The sequence below is a fragment of the Hippocampus bargibanti genome, linkage group LG04 (genome assembly GCF_051943395.1).
Source record: "Hippocampus bargibanti isolate YZ-2025 linkage group LG04, ASM5194339v1, whole genome shotgun sequence".
NCBI classification, from domain to species: Eukaryota; Metazoa; Chordata; class Actinopteri; order Syngnathiformes; family Syngnathidae; genus Hippocampus; species Hippocampus bargibanti.
Window position 1 is genome coordinate 33,260,850 of NC_142737.1, and position 24,673 is coordinate 33,285,522.

Genomic DNA, 24,673 nt, shown 5'->3' on the forward strand with positions numbered 1-24,673 from the left:
GACAGTCCCATTGTTCGATACCTGAGCCGGTTTTGTGTGCCATCGACATGGTCTGGGTTCGGGGGTGTGGCAGGTTTATTTAATGTAAAATTGTCATTTCTAATTGAGCATTAATGTTGACTTTTTTCTGTGTCTTCTTCGTGCTATTCTGAGACCGTTTTCATTCTGTCTGGGTGAACGCGTCGTCGCCTGAATTATTTGTAAACATTATTTTAAATTCTAATCGCTGACGGTTTAAAGTGCTTTTATTTTGAAGGTGGTGAACGGCGTTTACTGTGGACAGCTTTCCGGGAGGCAGAGTATTCACAATTGCTGACTTGACGCAAGCTCAGACTACGGTCCAAAACGTGGTCGACACCCGTTGACCAAATTCTCCCGAATTTGTCGGCGACGGGCTCAAAACGCCCGATTGGAGCGCCCACCACAATTTTACTCGGTTAGAACATCTTTCGTTGAAACTTGTGTCCGATTCAGGTCGTCTCGGTGTACGTTGGACTTTCTGGACCTCGTTTCGCTTCGCCGAGTTTGCTAGCCGCTAACAAAGAGAACCTCGTGCTCTACGCATCGCTCCGCAGAGATCGTAAGCGAAACATTTTGGAACTGTCGTGTGAACAATGGACGCAAGAAGGACGCCAGAAGACGAGAAGGACCTTTGTGAAGAAAAAGAGGAGCACAAGGGACAACGTCAACTGCAGGACGCCATTTTGAGGATGCAGCCAAGAATTGTTCTTCACAGATTAGGTTGGCTCTTCACTGCTCGTCTCACTTGTTTTCACGTCTTTTTGAACAGGCTTTGTGAGTTGTTTTTTGTGCACACGCGCTCAAATAAGTAACATACAATGGCCGTAGGAAATCACAAGTGCAAAGGCACAAAGCTCTCATCACATATTTATAGACTGAAAAGTCTCGAAACTTGTGCGACATCAGGACTTTTGTTTTTTTTAATCTCACATCGCATCAGAACGACAGTCCCATTGTTCGATACATGAGGTGGTTTTGTGTGCCTTCGACCTGGTCTGGTTGCAGGGGAGGGGGGGGGGTTATTTAATAATGTAAAATTGTCATTTTTGATCGAGCATTTAAATTGACTTTTTCTGTCTCTCCTTCATGCTATTCTGAGACTGTTTTTATTCTGTCTGGGTGAACGCGTCGTTGCCTGATTTTTTTTTTTAACCATTCTTTTCACTCCAACACGCTGATGGCTTAGAATGCTTTTATTTCGAAATTGGCGAACGGCTTTCACCGTGGACAAATTTCCGAGATGCAGAATCTTCACAATTGCTGAATTGATGCAAGCTGAGACTGCAGCCCAAAACGCGGTCGACACCCATTGATCAAATTCTCCCGAATTTGTCGGCGACATGCTCAAAACGCCCAATCAGAGCTCCCACCACTATCTTGCTCAGTTAGAACATCTTACGTTGACGTTTGTGTCCGATTAATGTCATCTCGGTGTACGTTGGACTTTCCAGACCTGGTCGAGTTTAGCCGAGTTTGCTAGCTGCTAACAAAGAGGCCCTCGTGCTCAACGCATTGCTCCGCAGAGATCGTAAGCGAAACATTTTGGAACTGTCGTGTGAACAATGGACGCAAGAAGGACACTGTAATTATATGAGCAAATCGTATTTGCTTGTTCGACTAGTGTTGCCTGGCGAAAGACCAAAGGAGCATGCGCTGCTGCAAGTCACTCAGATGAGAGCATACGAGAGGCCCACATGTCAATTGCCTTCTCCCTCCAACCAAGACGGCAGTCCTAGTAAAGAACCTCAACTCTATCCAGAAGTTGTATCATTTACCGAACCCGCTTCCACAACAACACTCTCTTCTTTCTTTCAGACGCGAATCAGCTAATCGGAGACGTGAAGTCGGAGAGCTCCGCTTTTGACTATCCACAAGTCCTGCACATTAAAAAGGAAGAGGAAGAGGCCGATGTCAGCAGTTGTCAGCAGCAAGATGGCGTGTCCAAGGAGAGTGTCAAAGACCGACTTCCGCCACCCGATTGTGAAGGTAATGACACATACTCAAAAACAAATGGCGGCTGCGAAGTCACAGGCTCAAAGAACATTTTTAGCAGCTCGATTCTGGGCAAGTTTTCGGATCAGACTTCTTTTCCTTGCGGCTTTTCCCTTCAAAGGGTCGCCACAGCAAATCAGTGTCCTCCAGCTTTAGATGTTTGATCCACTTGTTTGTTTTGGCCAAGCTTTGATGTCTGATGCCCTTCCTGACACAACCGTCTGTTGTATACCCTTTTAATTTGTTTTTTTTTTCGTTGTTTTGACTTCAAAATAGCTCGGCGAGTGGCTGCCTTTGCAGCAGCTCCTGTAGTTTGTTTTTCTTATATTTTCCTTTCTTCTGCCTTTCATAACTTTGTTGCTGTGAGATGTGAATTTCTGCACAGATGAGACTAATTAAGGCTAATCTAATCGAACCTAATATACTGTGGATGTATGTGGAACTGTCGCGGCTTGGAATAAAAGCGGATTTATGTGGGACAGGAGATGTGAGAATATCTCTTTTCGTCAATGGATGCTACAGCTTCGTGTTTGGTTTCAACATTTAACTTGTAGTAGACGTGCACATTCCACCATGACGTCCCTGATCCACTGCTGAAAAAGGATGCTATGTTTTAGCATCAGACAAATGGAGATTTTTTTTTTTGAAATTTTTAAACAAGGGGAAAAAAGTATGAGATTTGACAATATACCAGAGAAAAACCCTTTCAGCGCTGAGTTTGCCGAAGAAGTGACACATCGATTGTTCTAGGTCAGGGGTGGGCAAACATTTTGACTAACGGGCCACAATGGGTTCTAAAATGTGACAGAGAGGCGGGGCCAGGAGCATTTGGAGGGAGTGTTTGGGCCGGATATACTCAACCTAAAGCATTAAATGTAGTGTGTGCAAACCTCTTAGCAGAGTAAGACTACTAGAGTACTACAACCCAATTTATTAACTGTCTTTCAAACGTGAAAAATAGCCCTTATCAGTTAATAATTTTGTCTCAAGGAATATGCAAGATATGGCATTTACATACTATTTCGCAGATACTGGGAATAGGAAATGTAAATAGATTAAAATAACATATGCACTGTGATTTAAGTTTCAATCGAAGGTGCAAAGTTAACGAAATCAACATTTATTCAAAAATGGAATCACTTTCAACATTCAAAACATATTATTACACAACGAAACACCCAAGCTCAGTAATATCTACTTGTGTTAAACTCCGCAAAATCATGGATGTATTCTCCTGGCCGCGCACTCGAGAAACTCGCCACGGACGCCCTCGCCTTCACGCGCAAACAGTACACGTGTATGGTTGCCAAACACACAGACATCGGCTACCTGTTGTTGAAATTTGCATACTCGGCACGGCAGCCGATCAGAAGCCTGCGTCATGCTTCAGACTTTCCCAAGCGTTATAAGGTCGTGCATTTGCATATCATTTTCCAAAATAGATACACAGTACCGCAGCCCAGAAGAAAGATTCAAAAGTAGCTAACAAAATTTGTGACGCTACAAAACGTAAATTTACATTATACCGTGACTGTAAAGTGGATTTGAGAATTATGAAAGGAGCTTAGTGGCTTGAACCAGACAACGCAACGCAAACATTGCACTGTGCACCACGATGACAAATGTCAACTGGAGAAAAATCTTCAGCCACGGATATTTACCGTAAATTAAGATAGGTAGGTACAGCCTTAATTTAAAAAATAAACTATACTATGCGGCAATGTTTTTTTTTTTTGCGATTACTCGTTTTATTGTGTTTCAAATTGTGAAATAGGGGCAGGCAGCTTTTCATAGTTGTCTGCCCTGTTGTCCTCTAACTTTTTGTCATGACTTTCAGACACTGTTTTTACTATAATTTGGACAAGTTCCGCGGGCCGGATTAAAAAGCCTAATGGGCCGTATGTGGCCTGCGGGCCGGAGTTTGCCAATGGTTCCCAGACAGAGTGTGTACGGCGAAGTGTGTATGCCAAAAAATAATTTCCCATAGGAAGCCATGAAAATGAGAATAATCCCTTCCCCGGTCCCCAAAAAACATCATTTTCTACTTTCTAATTTTCTAAGCCTTAAAACTACACAAAATATACCTTATTTTAAGTATAATAAATGTGCTGTGGTATGATAATGAAAGAAATAAACTGTACTGTATAATAAAGTTGTTTTATTGACCTTTGTGATGGTCGTTGATGGCTTGATGGAATGGAGTGGCCGGTTTCCTCAGCATTAAAAACTTGATGAGGAACGTAGCCTTCTTCTTTCACCATCTTGAGGAATGATCCCTTTTCTGTGCTTTCTCTGTGATAATTTTATCTAGTTCCTCATTAATTGTGTTCTGTTTAGTTGGTGTTTTATGAAAAATTGCCTTGTTACAGGTTCGGAGAGATCGCAGCAGAGAAATGACCACAAATAACGACTGTATATATATAAAAATACAGTAAAGTCTCGTTATATCGATATTCAAGGGAGTCCGAAAAAATATCGATATAACCGGGACTATCGATATATCCGACCCTGTTTGCATGTAATTTTCTCCGTGCGTGCATAGAAATAGTATCGATATAACCGGGACTATCGATATATCCGATATCGATATAACGAGACTTTACTGTATGTATTTATTGATAAAACACACAGCAATTTACAGCATTTCCCGATCATGAGTAGTTACGCTAGACACAAACTGTCACCTCTATGCCCCCACGTAAAGACTCCAACATCACAGTTAAGATCCAGAATAGTATACCTTACCGTTGACAGAGGGCGGAGAGCCGGCAAATACACCCCGGTAGAGTAATCTGGACTGGAAAACCCAAAGCTGGACACTCGTGCACAGTTCAGAGCAGACTCTAACTAATGTTGAGGAAAACCCCATCTTATAGACCCACTCTTTGCTAAGACAGGTGGCCAGCCTGTCCACGCAGGAGATAAGTCATTCCTCCTCCTTTCCCTCAGCCCCGGACTAACGAGCAATTTTTGGCAGGCACACAAAGGCGTGTGAGAACCTGCAGTTTCCAAAACCAAAACAAATTTGGTCAGTGTGACCGATTGTGCCAGTGTAACCGACCCAGGTGTTTCGACTCATAAAAACAAAAAGGCGAATACAAAACAATCAATGTGAGAAGCAAAAGAGCGAATACAAAACAATCAGTGTACCCAGGTGTTTCGACTCAGATACAAAACAATCACTGTGAGAAGCAAAAAAGCGAATACAAAACAATCAATGTGAAAAACAAAAAATGAAACTATATATGAGTCAGCTCAGGACACCAATAGCCATTTTTTCTTCCTTCATTCCACCCTGTGGCCTGAGCTGACACCACCAATTAATTGATAAATCGTTCAGGTAACTCATCTTCATTCTCAAACATCCATTCAACATAAGCATCTCCCTGGTGCAACAATACCTCTATGTCATGCGTAACATATGCCCAATAACACATCACAATCATCGTTGTTATATCTCTCCCAAACGGCCCCAAATCGTGGTATAATTCTATTTTCATTATTCAAAAAACTGCGTGATAAATTTGTCGCGACAAAATAGCTCGGGTGCATCTAATATGCCAAAACATGCAAAAATTAACCAAAGTCATTAAAACCAAACATATAATCTAATATGTCAAACATGCAGAAATTAACCAAAGTCTTTAAAACCAAGCATATAATAAAAACCAATAATGGAGGGACTAAGTGTTGTCGTGCTGTTACCGACATTCCTGTAAATATATCCCACCAATGATGTGCTGAAGATTGCTCAATTGTTCTGGCGGCATGTACCACCTTTTCCCGGGTGATCATGTTGGACACCTGCAACCTGGACACATCTGTCAAATGAGCTTTCACAAGATGCTTAAGTGTCTCCGAACGGTTCAGTGCGCTGCTGAAGCGTGCCAGATCCACTTGCCAAGGCAGCGACAGGGCTTGCCATTGCACAGTAGACAGCCTGTGCGTCTAACTGAAATTTGTCAATCGAAACGATTGATTGTGCCAGGTAAACAGATGCACGGCCCATAAACATTCGGAAAACGGTGTCGTTGGCAGCTGGGGATGTGGGTTCACTGTTGCGACACAAATAGAGTGGGACCCTATCCATAGAAATAGATAGGTTTAGTAGAAGTGCCCAAAGGAGCCAATTGCATTGCGCCCCGCGGTCACCAGGTCGTGACGTCGCTGATGACGTCACAAGTTGTAGCCTCTGACACAGTTCCGTACTATATGAATAATTTTTGCTCGTTTTTCGTCGATTTTCTTCCGGTATTCAACGAAATTCTAATACTTTGTGGCTAACTATGTTTTAGAAGACAACTACTTCACTCTCACGTCGTCTTTCGGCGCTATGTGAAGTCGGACGAGTCCAAAAACCTCAACTTTCAAGTTCAGATATGCTTTGGATGATAATTTTTTTATAATCCAAAACATACAATTGCAATTAAATACACCACTATTGATGTATATTTATTCAGAGTCTAAACATGTTATGAATAATAGAAATAACAGCTCTTTAAGATTGAAAATTCAAATACATAGTATAATTATCTTTTGAGTGTGATTGTAACCAATCTTCAAACGTGAAAAAAATAACATTCATAAACAATGATCATACTTAATTGGTGATCGGAATTGGACTAAATCAGAAATTGTAGAGGATTGGGTAACACTGTGTATAGTGTATACATGTGTGAAATCTACAACGGATCAAAAAGGTGTAATTATTAGTATGTTGTATGAGCAGAGTCGGCTAACCTGGGGCGCGTTTCACTAAACTTTGCTATTTAGCAATATTGCTAAGCGTTAACAATATTGCGAAATGATGTTTAGTGAGACGCATTTTTAGCGTTAACAATGAACTTAGCAATATATTAGCAATATTGCTAAATTAGCAATGTTTAGTGAAACGCACACCCCTGCAGTTCAAATTTAGTGTCGAATTAGTTACATGCTTGAGGAGGCAGAGCCAATTCAATTTCATACTAATGAAGAACAGCTAGAACAGACATGGGCAAACTACGGCCCGCGGGCCACATACGGCCCGTTAGGCTTTTTAATCCGGCCCGCCGAACTTGCCCAAATTATAGTACAAAGAGTGTCTAAAACTCATGACAAAAAGTGAGCGAACAACAGGGCAGATAACTGAAAAGTTGCCTGGCCCATTTTTCACAACTTGAAGCACAATGAGACAAGAAATCACATTAAAAAACATTGTCCCAAAGTATAAAGTTTTTTTAAAATCAAGAATGTACTTACTACAAATGCTACCTTGCTTAATTTACGGGAAATGTGCATGACTGTAGATTTTGCTGCAGTAGTCGACTGTCATTGTGGTGCACAATGCAACATTTGCATTGCTTCCTACTAGCCACTAAGCCCCTTTCATAAGTCTCACGTACACTTTACAGTCACGGTTTAATGTAAATTTACGTTTTCTAGCGTCACATATGTTGTTAGCTTCTTTTGAATCTTTCTTCTGGGCTGAGGTTCTGTGCATCTATTTTGGAAAACGACATGCAATTGCACGACTTTATAACGCTTGCGAAAGTCCGGAAGAAAGAAGCAGGCTTCTGATTGGCTGCCGTGCCGAGTATGCAAATTTCAACTGCAGGTAGCGTATGTCTGTGTGCTCGGCGACGGTACACGTGTATTGTTTGTGCGTGAGGGCGTCAGTGGAGAGTTTGTTGAGCGCGCGGTCAGGACAAACCATCTATGATTTGGCGGAATTTAACACAAGTAGGTATTATTGAGCCTGAATATTTCGTTGTGTAATAATATGTTTTGAATGTTGAAAGTGATTCCATTTTTCAATAAATGTTGATTTCTTTAACTTTGCCCCTTCGATGGAAACTTATTAAAAACAGACGCAATATTGATAAATCACATTGCATATGTTATTTTAATCTATTTCCCTTTCCTCCTCCAAGTATCTGCGAAATAGTATGTAAACGCCATATTCCTTGGGACAAATTTATTAACTGATCAGGGATATTTTTCACATTTGAAAGACAGTTAATAAATTGGGTTGTAGTGTTCTTACTGTGCTATGAGGTTTGTACACACTACATTTAAAGGACAACCGCCAATGACAGCAATGTAGCACCCAGAAAATGCAGAAGATTGCGCCCAAGCTCCGTTGGAAATGGGCTGATTTGTCAGCTGGGAATTTGTGTCAGCGAATATCAAATAGTTGTCTTGGTGCAACACACAACGATTCACCATCGCGTTATGTGTTTTCCTTCTAATTTTGCCATCAACACGAAGTTTTCAGACCAAACAAAGTACCCAAAATGCATTGTATGTCGCTTTCTCAGTCAGGGGCGGAGCAAACGTGACGTCACATGGAGATCATCATCAACTCGAAAACAAGACTTCATGAATATTCAGCGCAAGTCTTAAAACGTAAACTATAGCTATATGCTGTGGATTTATCAGCCTGTGGAAACGGGCTGATTCATTCCTCACAACAGTGGTGGCCATTTTTGGGTACGACATTCACCCCCGCCCGTTTGCCTCAAAAACACGGAATCTTTGTAAAATACGCTCAGTCGAAGTCATTTGAAGTGATTTTATAAATTATGGACATAACTTGCTCCTGGCCCGGCCCCTCTGTCAAATTTTAGAACCCAATGCGGCCCGCGAGTCAAAAAGTTTGCCCACCCCTGAGCTAAAACGTACTTATACACGGTCGAAGATCGAAAACAGGACGAAAATTAGTCGCTGAAAACATCGCAAAACGAATTATTTATTTATTTTTTTTAATAGAAATTTCATTTTCACTCACTTGAAGAACGAAATTCCTTTGTTTTTCAGCTTGTAGTTGAAGCATCCGTAAGCGAAACATTGCGGCCCCCAACTGTTGTTCCTTTTTACAGCATCCATACGTTAAATAGACCTAAATACGCTCAAAACTATCCTATTTCTATGCCAACCCACGTTACTATGGCCGCTACAACTCGTGCCGTCACTTCCGGGTTTGCAATCAACCTCGTCTCTACGCCACTTCTACTAAACCTATCTATTTCTATGGCCCTATCTGATATAGCAAGTCCTCAGGTTTCTTCACATTCCAATCACAGAGTGCCGTGTCATTCGTAAAACATGGGTCTCGATATATTTGTGTTTGTAAGCATGCAGTCCCTTTGTCCATTATGTCACAACCTTCCAAATCATAAGTCAAATTAGCCTCTGGACTAAACCAGTCTCCCTGCGTCTTCAAAAAAAATAATGGTTTCCCACTATTAATGGCAAAATCCGATATCTGTATATGGTCGTGGATCGGGTTACGTTTACTTCCAACCACATTCCTTGACAGTGTGTTTCAATATTCTCAACAGATGTTCTTGTTGAACTTTAACATTAAGCATTTGCAAGGTACATTTGGTATTATTCAACACCCTTGTAACATTGTGAGAAACCTCTGATGTTGCATCCCACATACCAATGTTCCAACCCAAAAATGTGTTCATTACATGAGCTTCCCCTTTCTGTGTTTCTACTGTTTTGGGCATCCATTGCGCCACCCTGCTGAACCCATGAGCTGTCGCCTGACCTGTGGATGATAACATGGACTTCTCCATCAATGGTGTTGGATACTCCTAACAAAGTTCCTGTTCCCCCTCACAATGTATCATACCACGCACGCTTGTTCCTTCGTGGCTTGCAACTTGGTATCAATGGTAACCTTATCTCCCAGTGAACCTCGTTATGTGTCATTTGGTGGGCCATGTGTGTGCATGATGTCACTATTGGCGTTAGCGTTGGGTGTGTCACCCGCTGATGTTGTGGTACTATCAAAATGACCCAAAAGGTCGGTGGTCGTCCTGTGACCTCAGTTGTGTTCGAAATCCAGATGTCAGTGTCACTTGTCGTCACCGTCCATTGTGTCCCATTGGTGGATGAACATGGTACAGTTCCATTTGACGCGAAAGGATCGACAGAGGGCTACTTTAGCCGCAACAGTAGTGTTGCATCCCGCCCCCAAGATTATGGACCAATTGTGTTGTCCTCCGTAGATGTCGCATTCTGAAGTGATGTTCGTGGTATGACAGGGAGACCCCGCGGGACAGCGGAAGTCGCCCTGCGTGTGATCATTGGTGCTGCTCCTCCATCCCGCGAGGCAAGCGAGGAGCTCCTTCCACGGGTGTCACCCAAGGGTGGGCATTCCTCGGGCCGCATGCCGACATGGCCCGGGCGGAACCCCATGGTTCGATGTTCCTCGGGCCCCTTCCGCCAGCAGCCTCAACAGCCATGCCCTGGCGCTTGTCACCAGGCTGTGAACACAGATATGAATCATACTGAAAAACAAAACACATGATTAGTTTTCTCTACCATAACATTTATGCATGGGCACATTGACCCATTTAGTCTCTCTGTACTTGAACAATGTCGATCTATATCAGGGGTGTCAAACTCATTTCACATCGTGGGCCACATATGGCCTCGGTAAATGTCAAGTGGTCCGGATACCGAAACTTTTTTGCAAATTCTACACTCCTTATCTATGTTTCCTTGAATGGCACCTTCCATGTTGTTCATGCATTTTTCCGACTTCTAAATTATCCAGCGGGCCTGATCCAACCCACTTGGGGGCCGATTCTTGCCCGCGCGCCGTATGTTTGACATCCCTGGTCTATATCGACAAATCTGGGTTTTTTTCCCCCAACAAATTGAACCCTCAATCTTCTGATGTTGACATTAATCACACGTTTCAATGGCAGTTTTCACATCATCAATTTTCCTCAAAACATCATTGTTTTTACACTTTACCAAAGCATCCCATCCTTACATTTTCAAATCCAACAAATTAATTCAAACCTCAAAACATCATTGTTTTTACACTTTCACTTTATCAAAGCATCCCGTCCTCACATTTCTTCCCACTGAGGCAATGATGAATTATAGTCATTGGCCCCCTCTTTTTTTTATTAGGTCCCGAACCGAGGCAGCGAAAAACCCACAATACACAAAAACATTCCAAATTAAACGGGCAAAACTCAAATAACATGCCTTCCTGCATACCCAAAAAATAATTATTGTTTACTTCATTTTAGACCATATTTTCTCGAACTATCATGATCCTTCTCCATGTATCATTATCGATCACAATTCCACACAACACGCATTCCAATAGAATGCCATCCATCACAAATATGATTTTTGTCTCTCTCTTTTCCTGATATAAAATATACAATTCTAACTCACGTTACCCTCTGAAATCCAAAAGCCGATACTTTGGGGACTTTTCCGGGCCCAACCCGCATTTCCCTCTGTACGAAAATGCGGTCCGTGTCTGTGTCAAAATAATTTTGGCAATTTTCTTGCCTTCTGGCACTTCTCTTGCTTACAACCATACGGCCATAATATGCTAAATTTGCCCAATCGTTATATTTTAATAACGTTTTAATTCAGCCAGCATTTCTTTCAGACTAAGGTTATTCAACTCTTTTAATCAACGTTATTTCGCCACCTCGGATCAAAGGCAGTTTGATTTTGAATGTCCGAGTAGGACTGACCACATTTCCAACACTTCGTCCGTCAGAAACAAGTGTGTTGTCAACTTTTATACATTCGGGGCGCCCCTAAATACTGCCTGAGAGCTGTGGCTCGAAACGCGCATCGCGCTACCCTTTTCCCCCCTTTTATTGCTTCTATGAATTTGGCCCAGTTCTTCAACGCATAGGGCGGACTCTATAACTGGGTTCGTTCAGTAAGACAGCAATTCAAATTTACATTTGTGGTTTCTCCTTCTTCCACCCCCGATCGGGTGAGGAGAACTTGCATACTGCATCCACAAAAGTCTGCTGTTTGAGTCCCACTGTATATTACATGAATTACGACACGTTATCGCAATTCCAATCACACTCAGACGCACTCACGGCCGAAAACAGCTGGCACTTCACTTACAGACAGTCAAGCTCACACAGGCGCACACAGTCACACAGACACAAGGGTGATCAGTCCTTGTGTATTTTCACTTCATCCCTGAGATTTTTCCTCTGCTTGCGCAACATGCCTCGTGCTAGCAATAGCCTTCTCGAGTAACATGCCTAGTGCTGGCAACAACCTTCTCACACATCCGCTGTAAATTATCTTTTTTGCACTCCTGCAATGTTATTTTGGTTTGTAACATCTGATTCCCTATTTTAACTTTATCTGTCTGAATTTTCCATCCCTGTGCGCATGCCCACATGCACTTAACAGCTCCTCCAAGTGGAGCTTTTTGTTTTACCACTACCCCAAACAAAACCTGAGTCAAATCATGGACACCAGCGGTCTTTTCGACCCATGTCTCAGGACTGGAACTCCCGGCTTGCAACAACTTATCAGGTGCCGTTTTCCACGCCGTTGCATGAACATCAGCGGTCTTTTTGACCCATGTCTCAGGACCGGAGCTCCTGGCTTGCAACAACTTATCAGCTGCCCTTTTCCACGGCACTTCCCCTCACCCGGGAACAACTCTGCTCTCCGTGGCGGGAGTATTTTCTTTTCTCTTAAACATTTCTCACACTGAGTCTCTCCTTCGCAGCAGAGAAATGACCACAAATAACGACTATATATATATATTAATAAAACACACAGTAATTTACAGAATAAAACACAACAATTTACAAAAACACAACAATTTACAATGTTTCCCCTCATGAGTAATTACGCCAGACACAAACTGTCACCTTCATGCCCCCACGTAAAGACTCCAACATCGCGGTTAAGATCCAGAATAGTATACCTTACCGTTGACAGAGGGCGGAGAGCCGGCAAATACACCCCGGTAGAGTAATCTGGTCTGGAAAACCCAAAGCTGGACACTCGTGCACAGTTCACAGCAGACTCTAACCGGTATTGAGGAACCCCCCATCTTATAGACCCAACTCACGCGGAAAACAAGTGGCCAGTTTGTCTCTGCTAGAGATGAGTCATTTCTCCCCCCTCCCTCAGCCTTGAGACCAGATGCTCCAGAACAACATGTTGTGTATGATATATTGTCAGGACATGAGCAGTTCATGCAAGAACATACAAAACATATATGAGTGTGAATACAAAGCAATCAGTGTACCCAGGTGTTTCGACTCAACACTGTGAGAAGCAAAAAGGCGAATACAAAACAATCAGTGTACCCAGGTGTTTCGACTCAAATACAAAACAATCATTGTGAGAAGCAAAAATGAAACTATATATGAGTCAGCTCAGGACCCTTCAGCTCCCCACCGACTGATCTCAGTTTTGGTACCTGCATGTAAGGCATTTTTTAGTTGTTGTTTGTAGGGGCCTGTCTCTTCGTCACTATAAGGTAACCCACTGTTTGCCCTGAACACTTTTTCTAACCTAGTACGATAATCCTCAAAGGATTCGTCTGGTTTCTTTTTGCACCTACCTATCTCAGTGTAGTTTGCCTTTTTGCGGAATCTAGCAATCACTCTTTCTATGAGTGGTTCTAGTTGATGGCGTAATGCCATAGAATGTGGAGCAAATGGTCTACCATCATCATCAGCTGGAGTGTATCCCCGTTTCACATGAAACCAGTCAGGTCCCAAGAGGGTCATCCAGACCTGTTGAACTTCCGTTCCATTCAGATGGTAGGATTATTTTAGATTATCCATTTGAGTCACACATTCATCTATGTCCTCTTTGGGGGAGGGTATACCCTCAAGGGCCTTCTTGATGTCATCTTTTGTCCAGGTCCTAAAGACCCTAATCGTCAAATCTTCACCTTTTTGACCTGCTCTGGGATTTGGTAATTCAATGAGAGGACAAAGATCTTCAGGTAGAGGTGTATCTTCTGTGGATGAGACTCCCGGAGAGAACATGTTTTATCTACAGTGCCCAGTGATCTAGTAAAAGGCACATTTGGTGCAGTAGGGTGTAACATGGCTGCACTTGGAGGAGACTAAACTGGTGGTGAGAGTCAGAACAAAAATATGTGATCTATGTGCGTGTGATAGTAACTTGGATAATACAAAGCAAACTAGTTTACGAATATAATGTGAGTACATGATATACAGTTTTATTCCAACAAGCACACAGTAGAGAATAACAATATGTTTAATTTCCAACCGCCTTTCAGAATCTCATTGGTTGCACCATGTGCACCAAGAAATTCGCCCAAAAGATGCATGAGAACTCACACACGCAAAAAAAATTACATGCTCACCGTCTGCTTGTTTGAACAGTTCGAGACATACGAGGACAAAAAAAGCTTTAGATGCATACGGGTGTGAAGCCCTCCGGCTAAGAACGCACGCGGGTGGTAAAAGCTGTGTATGAGAGTGTGTGTGGCTGGGGGAAGGAAGTGTGCGCGCTGAGAGAGATAAAGAGAATGAGATTGTGTTTGCACGAAAAAAGCTGCAAAAATCAGCACTTTTTCTACGCCAACGTCAGTCTTTTGAAATCCACCACAAATGTGATGCTGTTCATGTCACATTTCGAGTGGTAATTTGAACTCATTTATCTCTGAGTAACTTTCATCATAATTGCATGTGTCTGTCTTTTTGTGTGATGCAGACGTCAGGGAAGATGCTTGTCGTGCGCGGCTGTGAAATCCACCACAAATGTGATGCTGTTCATGTCACATTTCGAGTGGTAATCTGAACTCATTTATCTCTGAGTAACTTTCATCATAATTGCATGTGTCTGTCTTTTTGTGTGATGCAGACGTCAGGGAAGATGCTTGTCGTGCGCGGCTGAAGAAGGAAGAAGAGGAAGCCTGCGACATTAAAAGAAAGGAGCCCGAGCACCCTTGCACCAAAAATGATGACAAGAGATTATCAAATGATGATGGTCAAGATGAAGAGTCTGACGGTGATTTTACATGTCACACAGGCAACAAATCCTGCAAATCTTCTCTGTGTGGCAAAATGTTTAGTGATCAGAGTCATTTGAAAAAGCACTCGAGAACCCATACTGGTGAGAATTTTTTTTTTTGTTCAGTTTGTGGCAAAGGATTCACTCAGAAGCACTCTTTGATTATCCACACAAGAATCCACACTGGTGAGAAACCTTTTTCCTGTTCAGTGTGTGGCAAAGGATTCTCAGAGAAGGGAAGCTCAAGTAAACACACAAGAATCCACACTGGTGAGAAACCTTTTTCCTGTTCATTGTGTGGCAAAGCATTCTCTGAGAAGGGAAGCTTAAGTAAACACACAATAATCCACACTGGTGAGAAACCTTTTTCCTGTTCTATTTGTGGCAAAGGATTCTCTGAGAAGGGCCATTTAATTAGCCACACAAGAACCCACAATGGTGAGAAACCTTTTTCCTGTTCAGTTTGTGGCAAAGGATTCTCTGAGAAGGGCCATTTAATTCGCCACACAAGAACCCACACTGGTGAGAAACCTTTTTCCTGTTCAGTTTGTTGCAGAGGATTCTCTCAGAAGGGCACTTTAAATAGCCACACAAGAATCCACAGTGGTGAGAAACCTTTTTCCTGTTCAGTGTGTGGCAAAGGGTTCTCTGAGAAGGGAAGCTTAAATAAACACACAAGAATCCACAGTGGTGAGAAACCATTTTCCTGTTCAGTTTGTGGCAAAGGATTCTCTGAGAAGGGCCATTTAATTCGCCACACAAGAACCCACACTGGTGAGAAACCTTTTTCATGTTCAGTTTGTGGCAGAGGATTCTCTCAGAAGGGCACTTTAAATAGCCACACAAGAATCCACAGTGGTGAGAAACCTTTTTCCTGTTCAGTGTGTGGCAAAGGGTTCTCTGAGAAGGGAAGCTTAAATAAACACACAAGAATCCACACTGGTGAGAAACCTTTTTCCTGTTCTGATTGTGGCAAAGGATTCTCTAAGAAGGCCAAATTAATTTGCCACACAAGAATCCACAGTGGTGAGAAACCTTTTTCCTGTTCTGTTTGTGGCAAAGGATTCTCTAAGAAGGCCAATTTAATTCGCCACATAAGAACCCACACTGGTGAGAAACCTTTTTCCTGTTCAGTTTGTGGCAAAGGATTCATTCAGAAGGGCTCTTTAATTAACCATACAAGAACCCACACCAGTGAGAAACCTTTTGCCTGTTAAGAATGTGGTCAAAGATTTTTAAGGAAGCATCACTTAAGTCAGACTTCAGCCGGACTTCAGGATTACGGAGGAGCTGGCAGCAATGCGGTCGTTAAAAGGCATGACGACAGGGAGCGATCTCTTCACTGAGGTAAATGCTTGTATGGACGCGTTGGGACTGAAATGGGACAGACTGGCAGGTGTCACCACGGACGGTTGTCCAAATTTTACCGGGAAAAATGTCAGACTTTTAAAACACATGCAGGATAAAGTGACTGAAATGGACCCTGATCAGAAATGAGTATTTTTACATTGTATTTTACACCAACATGTGTTGTGCAAATTAGTGCTAAAAATTAACCATGTTATTGATGTTGTTACTAAAATAGTTCATCAGGGCGCGGGCACTGAATCACAGACAGTTTGTCACACTTCTGGAGGAGCATGAGAGTGAGCATAGTGACATTGGCTACCACACTTCTGTGAGATGGATCAGCCTGGGCAAAGTGTTAGAAAGAGTCTGGGATCTGAAAGCAGAAATCCACGAGTTTTGTGAGACAAAAGGCAAGGCCATCCCAGAGTTTGCAGATGAGGTCTGGATGGCAGATTTCGCATTTGCTGTTGATGTGACTGCACTGATGAATGAACTGAACACCAAACATTTTCAATTATGAAGTTTACAAAATCCAGGTACAGATCCTCTCTCACTGATGATCATCTGTCAGCTGTGCTTCGCATCTCCATTTCAGACATTCAGCCTGACTTTGATGCAATTGTTAAAGCCCAGCAGAGATTAGATTTCTCTCACTGAACAAGAAAAATGAACATTGAAACACCAAATGAGGCAGTTAGACCACAAATGTAGGCATTTTACTTACTGTAAGGCACCAAATAACAATGAACTGGGACACTTTCTCAAAATTACAGTTCAGTGACAGTCAATATGTTGTATCTTGCTTAATGTTTGGTGCAAAAAGACAATATTGTGATGTCTTTAAAATGCTCAGAACCTTTACACAACTATCCAACAGTATATGGTAATGTTTTGAAGTGAATGTGACAGAATATGTTTACTAATATGAGTCACAAATAGTAAAAAATATTAATATTTTGTCTACCATTGTGTTGAGAAATTTGAATGAATACATTTTTGTAAGGCAACCTCATTTTTTCAGTTTATTTGGTATTTAGTTTCATTGCTTTACTTTAATATATACTCTTGCCAGCTTGTCAAAACAGTGCTATTTACTGCTTTTTAAAAAATAAATAGAATTAATATTATGCAGAATTGAGTTCAGCCTTTTGGCCTGGCCCTCCACAATATTTTATGTTTCTTATGTGGCCCCATGGAAAAAATTATTGCCCACCCCTGACTTAATTGCACGTGAGAATCCACACTGGTGAGAAAGCTTTTGCCTGCCCAGTTTGTTGCAAAGGATTCTCAAAGAAGGGCATTTTAATTAGCCACACGATAATCCGCACTGCTGAGAAATATTTTTCCAGTTTGAAGCAAACAATTTTCTCTGAAGAGCCATTGACTGGATTTAGCCACACAAGAATCCACACTGGTGAGAAACCCTTTTCCTTCTCTGCTTGTGGCCAAAGATTTTTCTGTGAAGGGACTCCTAAAAAGACACTCAAGAACCGATACTGGTGAGAAACTCATCCGAGCCGCCTTGATCAGGCTGATTGTAATTTATTTACATTCTTTTTTTCCCCTTGGGAACATTGAAATTGCTTTTTTTGTAACTTTTATTTATGTTTATTAAATGTATTTTTGTCACTAATTTTTAAGGGTTTTTTTTCCACACCCTGTGCCATCGTTGAGTGTACAGAAAAAAAATGACAGTAGCATCCGATTTACGACCGGCGAGAGTTACGACCACCCGTACTTAGGGCCATGACCGCCCCAGCTTTTTTATTTATTTTTTAAATTTTACCGCTGCTACCGCTACAGCCAGCAACGCGACAGAGCCAGAGGTCCGTGCAGGATGATCTATTAAGCTACAACACAAAGTGCTGGTCCAGAAAAGAGTACCAGGGAAATAATAAAAAAAATAAACAATACGAAAAACGACAGGTGGGGGGGATGGGAAACCCGACAATGGCGAAAAGCAAGTCACACAGGGTGGTGCAGAAAAGGTACAATTCTGAAAGGATTATGGGATGTGTGGGGGTGCTCGGACCGACCACCGAAGATATACATGGTCCAGGGTAATACAAAGTGCAAATACAAGTTGACAGCGTCCCGTTTTAGAGTTCTGATGAAGGAATTAACAGCATTGGAAGTGGGAGGGCGTGGCCCCGCTCCCAGCTGTCAATCCGAACGTGACAATCTCGAAATAGGACAAAATGAGGATACAAAATAACTATTACTTAACAAACGCGTACGACAATATTTTCCAACATGACAGCATCTCACTAGCACAGCAATCAACCCCGCGCTCGAGCGGGTGGGATCGCCGAGACGCAATTGCCGCGTCGGGCTCACGGTTGGCGCCGCTGCCTTTTTGAGACAGTTTGTTCTGCTGCGCGGCGAGATAGTGGGTTGGGCACGTCGGCGTTGCAGACGGTCCCTGGGTCGGGCCGCACGTCGGCGCGGGGTGCGGCCGAGGAGAAGGCAACCGGTAGAACTTGTTTGCTTCGGCGTCCGCCTGAGTCCGAGCGCGTGTGTTGAGTGACTTCCCCGTTAGCAAGGAAAGTGATTTTTCGACAGATCGCATGCGTGGGAAGTTGTGCGTATTTGGGTCAGCAGAAAGCCTGTGCGCCGACACAGTAATAAAAATCAATAAAACCAAATATAAAATGATTAAAATGACACTAAAAGTTATAAGATTTCTAAATGAACTGTCAACATTTTGGTATCTATTATTGTATTCAATAAAAAATATTTCTTAGAAACAACAGATTGACATCGTATACTATTCTAACCTCTCCATTTGTGAGAGTTTTGAATTTTGACGAGGAAAACTTTCTCGGCTCTCCATTTCTTTTTTGTTGGAGCAACCACACTCTGGCCATGGTGTACTATTCCTAGCTACAACTCAGGGTCCCCCTCACGCATTTGTTGACACAAAACCTTTGCGTAATTCACCTGAGAATTAGTTATCATATTAATTAGCATTGCTCTTAAGCATGGAATAATACAACCAATGACTAAGAAAATAAATACAATCACAATTGCGATAGGGATAAACATTCTGAGCAAAGAGCAAAAATACCAAGGGCCCCCAAAGAGGCCGTCAAAAATCCACAGGTGATCAAGCCGTCGATCTTTGGACATGGCATCTCTGAGTTCCCTGATAACAGACAAAGCATCAGTCATGTTATGGAATTCGCTTCTTCGGGTATGTACGTACAACAAATGTCACCCACCATAGCACAGACGCCCCCTTGTGGGGCTGTCAAAAGGTCCAAAACCATTCTATTTTGCAGCACCATTTGTCTAATTGCTGCAATTTCGGTGTTTTGCATTTCATCTACTTCCAAGCTGGCATTTACAAACACTTGAAATCTGTAGTCAATCGTTTCAATTCGTAGCATGTTTTTAGCCACTCGATCTTGCAATGGCTTTGATGCACCAACGTGGCTCTTTCGGCGATCTTGATGGCAGTTGGCGTTGTGATCAGCAGTACTGTTTTTGAATGGGAGGAATGTCGGTGCCATTTGACTGTCATCGCTGGACAGCTCGGGGGCCATTGTGTTTTTTTGCGCCTGTAATGGGCAGCATCTTCACAGCCCCGCTTTGTTCAGCGGAAAGGTCGGTGCTGATGGACAGTCTGCGGCTGGATGGCTTGAGGAGCCCGCGATAAGAAGGAAGGAGCGTCAACGCAGAGCGCCGATGCGTATATGTAACTGTCACGGGTTGGAATTGAAGCAGATTTATGAGGGACAGGAGATGTGAGACAATCTCGTTTCGTCAATAGATGCTACAGCTGCGTGTTTGCTTTCAACATTTAGCTTGTAGTCGACGTGCACATTCCACCATGATGCCCCTGATCCACTGGTGAAGAGACGCTTTGATCCTCTCTTTCATCTGGAACTGCTTTATGTAACAAAGAGGGTACAGAAGGTGCTTAAGAATGTCATGTTATGTTATTTAGTTTTTTTGTGTTCTTTTGACTTCAAGACGGCGCCGCGAGAGTGGCTGCCTTTCCAGCAGCTCCTATGTTTTGCTTTTCTACTTTCGTTTCTTTCATAACTTTGCTGCTGTGAAATGTAAATTTCTCCACTGCGAGACTAATAAAGGCAAATCCAATCCATTTGGTCTTCTTCACTCTTAGACCATTTTCTTTCAGTCGCTGAAGAACACTGTCAAGGTTTGTTAGGTGCTCAGATTCATCTCGGCCCATAACATGTAAGTCATCCGAGTATACTACTACATTGAGATCGCTCATTAGATTTTCCATTATTCTCTGAAAAATACTGACAGCAGAATTAGTACCAAAACAAAGTCTATTGTACACAAACAGTCCCTTGTGTGGGTTGATTGTGGTATACTTTTTTGAGTCATCGTCAAGAAGAATTTGTTGGTAAGCTGTAGCCAAATCTATTTTTGAGAATATTTTACCACCACATAGTGTGGCTAACACCTCTTCGATGCGTGGTAGTGGATAAGACTCAGTGTTAATGGCTTGATTCACTGTTATTTTGTAATCACCGCATAGACGTAATACACCATCCCGCTTGGGTACTGGGACTACTGGAGCGACCCACTCGCTGTGCTTGACAGGAGTGATGATTTCATCTTTCTCAAGACGTTCTAATTCTTTTTCAACTTTGTCTTTCATTGCAAAAGGCAAAACACGGCGGGCCTTTTGAAATTCAGGGATTGCATCAGGTTTGACAGATATTGATGCCTTAATGGCCTTTAGTGTCCCTAACTCATCTTTGAAAACATCATGTTTTGCGAGTATTTCTGGGATTGACTCTGGTCTTGGAGATCACAGCCTTTTGGTTTTTGTGACTGTTTTGATCGTTTCCCAGTTTTATTTTATCTAGCCACTCTCGTCCACAGAGTGATGGCCCATTAACCCCCACAACTACCAGTGGTAAATTAGCAGTCTGAGATTCATGTCTCACTTTCACATGAAATTGACCTCTGACAGGATTTGGTTCCCCTAAATAGCCCTTTCGTGCTACACGACTCCTATCTACTGGTATATGCGAGAATGACCGCTCATACACATCATACACATTTTCAGAGATAATGCTGACACCAGCGCCGGTGTCAATCTCCATCGAAATCTTTGTTCCTATTATGTCAAAAACTGACTTATATGATCTCTGGCTGCCATTAGCACTATACACGTGGACTTGTAACATGGAACATCATCTTTTTCGTCAGTTTGCACATAGCCAGTCATTTTACTAGTATTTATATTTCTGTTAATCTTCACCCCTTTTTTGTTAACTTTAAATGATTGTGTCCGAGCCCGACATGCCTTTTGAATATGACCTACTTTACCACAGTGATGACATTTTGAACTCTTGTAGAAACAGTCATTTGCACGATGGTTTGTGCCTTTGCATCTGTAGCATCGATGTTGGTGTGTTGGCGCGCTCCTCCCCTTTGGTTCTACAATTGTAGACTTCCCTCTTCATCAACTGCTGTGCATCCCGGTGGGCAGTCTCCATGTTGACTGCAAGCACCACGGCTTTCGCAAACGACAGGCCATCCTCCGAGAGTAACTTGCGTTGCAAGGCCTCCAAAGCGACTCCATTGACGAAGCCATCATGTAGAGCAGGGGTGTCAAAGTCATTTTTTGCCGCGGGCCACATTGTAGTTATGGTTTCCTCTCGAGGGCCGTTATGAATTTGGGGAACCCATTAGAATGTTTAAATCCCTTCAAATATTACATATAGAGCACACAGCAAATTAATGAATAACTCGTTTTCAAATCTGAAGTCAAGAAAAATGACTTTGTGGTTGACATCCAAAAATATGAAATTTTAGCTCAGATTTTAGCAATCATCATGGAATTTAACAAGTTTGATTTGCTTTCGCGGGCCGAAAAAAATGATGTGGCGGGCCGGATTTGGCCCGCGGGCCTTGACTTTGACACCTGTGATGTAGAGCCTTGTTGAGTCTGTCGTCGAAATCACACCTCGTACACCAGGTTGATGTAATTCAGCGGCAAATTCCGTCACCGTCGGGCTGCTCTTCTGTGCGCATTTACGGTACCGAAAGTGCTCCGAAATCACCAACGACTTGGGCTCATCGTATTTTTTCAATGTGGATACAATTTCCGCAAAAGTCTTATCTCTGGGCTTGGCAGGTTGCACTAAATTACGTAGAAGCCCATATGCTGATGCGTCCATTAAGCTCAATAAAACGAGAACTTTCTTGCAGTCGTCGACATTTTGTGCCTCGAACAACAGTTCCGTGCGCTCCACGTAGGCAGACCACGAATCAATTTCGGGTTTAAACTTGTCTGGTCGTTGTGAAAAGTAAGCCATCTTACCTCCCTATACTTTATCAGGGGTGTCAAACTCCGGTCCTCGAGGGCCGCAGTGCTACATGTTTTCCCAAGTCTCCCAGGTGTGTTGGAACAGGGAGACTTGGAAAACATGTAGGACTGCGGCCCTCGAGGACCGGAGTTTGACACCCCTGCTTTAGAGTATTTCTTCTACCCTAAAATTCAATTTTCCTCGTCGCCAGATGTGGCGTTTTTGTGACGAAGCAGACGCGTTATCCTTGGTAATCTGTATTGACCGCGACTTGTTGCATCAGCCGACATGGGGATGAATGTGGAACATTTACACACATGCAAAGTAGATGACAAATGCAAGGTATGGCAAGTCTGTGCATGCAAACAACCTGTCTATAACTTTTGTGGTTAATACACCACACCGTTCTCCACCATTAACTTTATATTGGATGATAGAATCAAAGCAACGTTGTTTCCTATTCGTCGGCCTGTCCTTGAACGTGTCCTTTAACGCCCCTGTTGTCTTTTTAAATGCGTTTTTGCTTGTTCACTGTGGATTTCTGTGCTTCACGGGCTCACCAAACAAGGCCGAGTGGGCCTACAGCAACCACATCAAAGGCATTTAACAATGCGTTTGGCACCTTCTGATTGCCTTATTTTAATATTCAACCTTGTGTTAATCTTTTATCAAATTATACTTTGTTTTGCCATTTTTTTATGTGCATTTAACATTGAAGTCCAATTTCATTTACATTTTATTGAAATTGTTATTTAATTAAACTATTCTTTTACAATTAACAAAACATCATATTGCAGTCAAATTAAGATGCATTATAACTATATGGCCAGTTGTCACGTTCTGGTTGGCGACCAAAGGGTGGGGCTGTCGGCCCTCCCTGCACAGGTGTTGGTAGTTTCAATCAGTGGCAGTTAAAAGGACTCCTGGCACGACCATTTGGTGTCGACTCATTGTGCTTGCTTCACTTTGACAGGTTTGTTTCATCTTGGCAGATTATTACTCATGGTTTTCTTTGATACTTTGTACTTTTCTGTTCAAATGAATTTGATGTTTAAGATTTTGTTCCTGCTGACTTGATTTTAATACAAGTTGTCAAATACACCTTGCTGCTCCTTCCTCCCTTTTTGGGATCCACCACCATCACCACCTTGCAAACCGTGACAAAAACTGAAAAGAAAAAAAATCAGGCTTCAATATCTTGAACTTTATTCATTTGAATTGTAAACCTACATCAAATCATATTGATCCATTTTAGTTTTGTTTACTGCTCAGTGACTCTGATGCTGCACGTGTGTCCAAGCCAGATACTTGGCATCGGTTTTGACATGCAAGTGCATCCATTTCTGGAGTCAGGCTCTGCGCACAGAAAATCCTCAGGACTGAATCAGACCAGTCCTATTTGGTGTGTTGTTCATCTTCCTGAACCAAAGGAGTTGCTCGCTCAGGTATGTGCTCGCAAACATCAAGAGCATTTGTGCAGCTTGGGCACGGAGTTTGGGAAGCGTTTCAGGGAGGTCAGGTGGAAATTGCGCAGCACCGACAGTTATATTTTGACTTGAGCACACTGCAGCTCAATAAGCTCCATTTGGAGATTGATCATGCATTATTCACACCAAACGGCAATAGGTTGCTAAAAAGTTCAAATCGACATTTTGGGACTTGAAAATCAGCAAATCGTCGGGCATAAATGCAGACACTTCAAGCCCCGAGTATCGCCAATGCCGTGGCATTTTCGGCAATTAAAACAGACACTTCCGGCACTCGTCGAAAAATGCTGCCGCAATTGCGGGACGATTGGCACACATGGAGGCTGTCACACATCAAGCCTGTTCCATTTGCCATTTGTATGTGTTTTTAGGACACGAACAGAAGATGTCGTCACAGCTATTTGACGCTTGAATAAAAAATGAGTTGAATCGGCCGTCAAACGCCACCCTTGCGTGGCGCTCTGCCGCTGACATCGCACATACACAATAAATGGCTGCGCTGACGCCACCCAGCGCTTGACGCGTTCAATGTGTAGGCACATTTAGTGGTACGTGCTCTCTGTGATACAGGCCGGCGGGCCAGATGTAATACATATTAGAGATCATCTCGCTGACCAAATATAATTGTAGTGCAGGCCAAAAATAATTGTGGTGCGGGCCAAGGATGGCCCGCGGGCCTGAGTTTAACAAGCTTGCTGTACATGGCTGTTTGTTTTTTTCAGGCGAAAAACGCCTTCCTAT

General features: G+C 42.6%; 2 protein-coding genes across 4 annotated transcripts in view; one reads left to right on the forward strand and one right to left on the reverse strand.

Annotated features, from left to right (window-relative positions):
- Positions 1-24,673, reverse strand: part of LOC148899815 (uncharacterized) — a 121,504-nt gene that overhangs the window by 44,480 nt on the left and 52,351 nt on the right. The gene's annotated exons all lie outside the window — the stretch shown is intronic.
- LOC148899818 (uncharacterized) lies at positions 313-17,803 on the forward strand. 3 transcript variants are annotated; one of them, XM_088995243.1, is made up of 4 exons: positions 313-741; positions 1,643-1,756; positions 1,837-2,007; positions 14,650-17,803. In XM_088995243.1, exons 1-4 carry the CDS (start codon positions 615-617, stop codon positions 16,014-16,016), a joined length of 1,779 nt encoding a protein of 592 aa, XP_088851369.1. In that variant the 5' UTR covers positions 313-614; the 3' UTR covers positions 16,017-17,803. The 3 variants fall into 3 exon arrangements, 2 of the variants coding, with proteins under 2 accessions (XP_088851369.1, XP_088851370.1); XM_088995244.1 differs by lacking the exon at positions 14,650-17,803 and adding an exon at positions 14,500-14,554 and having other exon boundaries at positions 608-741; XR_016114800.1 differs by lacking the exons at positions 313-741; positions 1,643-1,756; positions 14,650-17,803 and adding exons at positions 755-1,549; positions 14,500-14,554.

Excerpts from the sequence above, each read along its gene's own strand:
- LOC148899818 (XM_088995243.1), top strand. The coding sequence starts at position 615 with ATGGACGCAAGAAGGACGCCAGAAGACGAGAAGGACCTTTGTGAAGAA. Across the intron at positions 1,757-1,836 it reads CAACCAAGACGGCAGTCCTA|ACGCGAATCAGCTAATCGGA; the intron begins GTAAAGAACCTC and ends TCTTTCTTTCAG. Across the intron at positions 2,008-14,649 it reads TCCGCCACCCGATTGTGAAG|ACGTCAGGGAAGATGCTTGT; the intron begins GTAATGACACAT and ends TGTGTGATGCAG.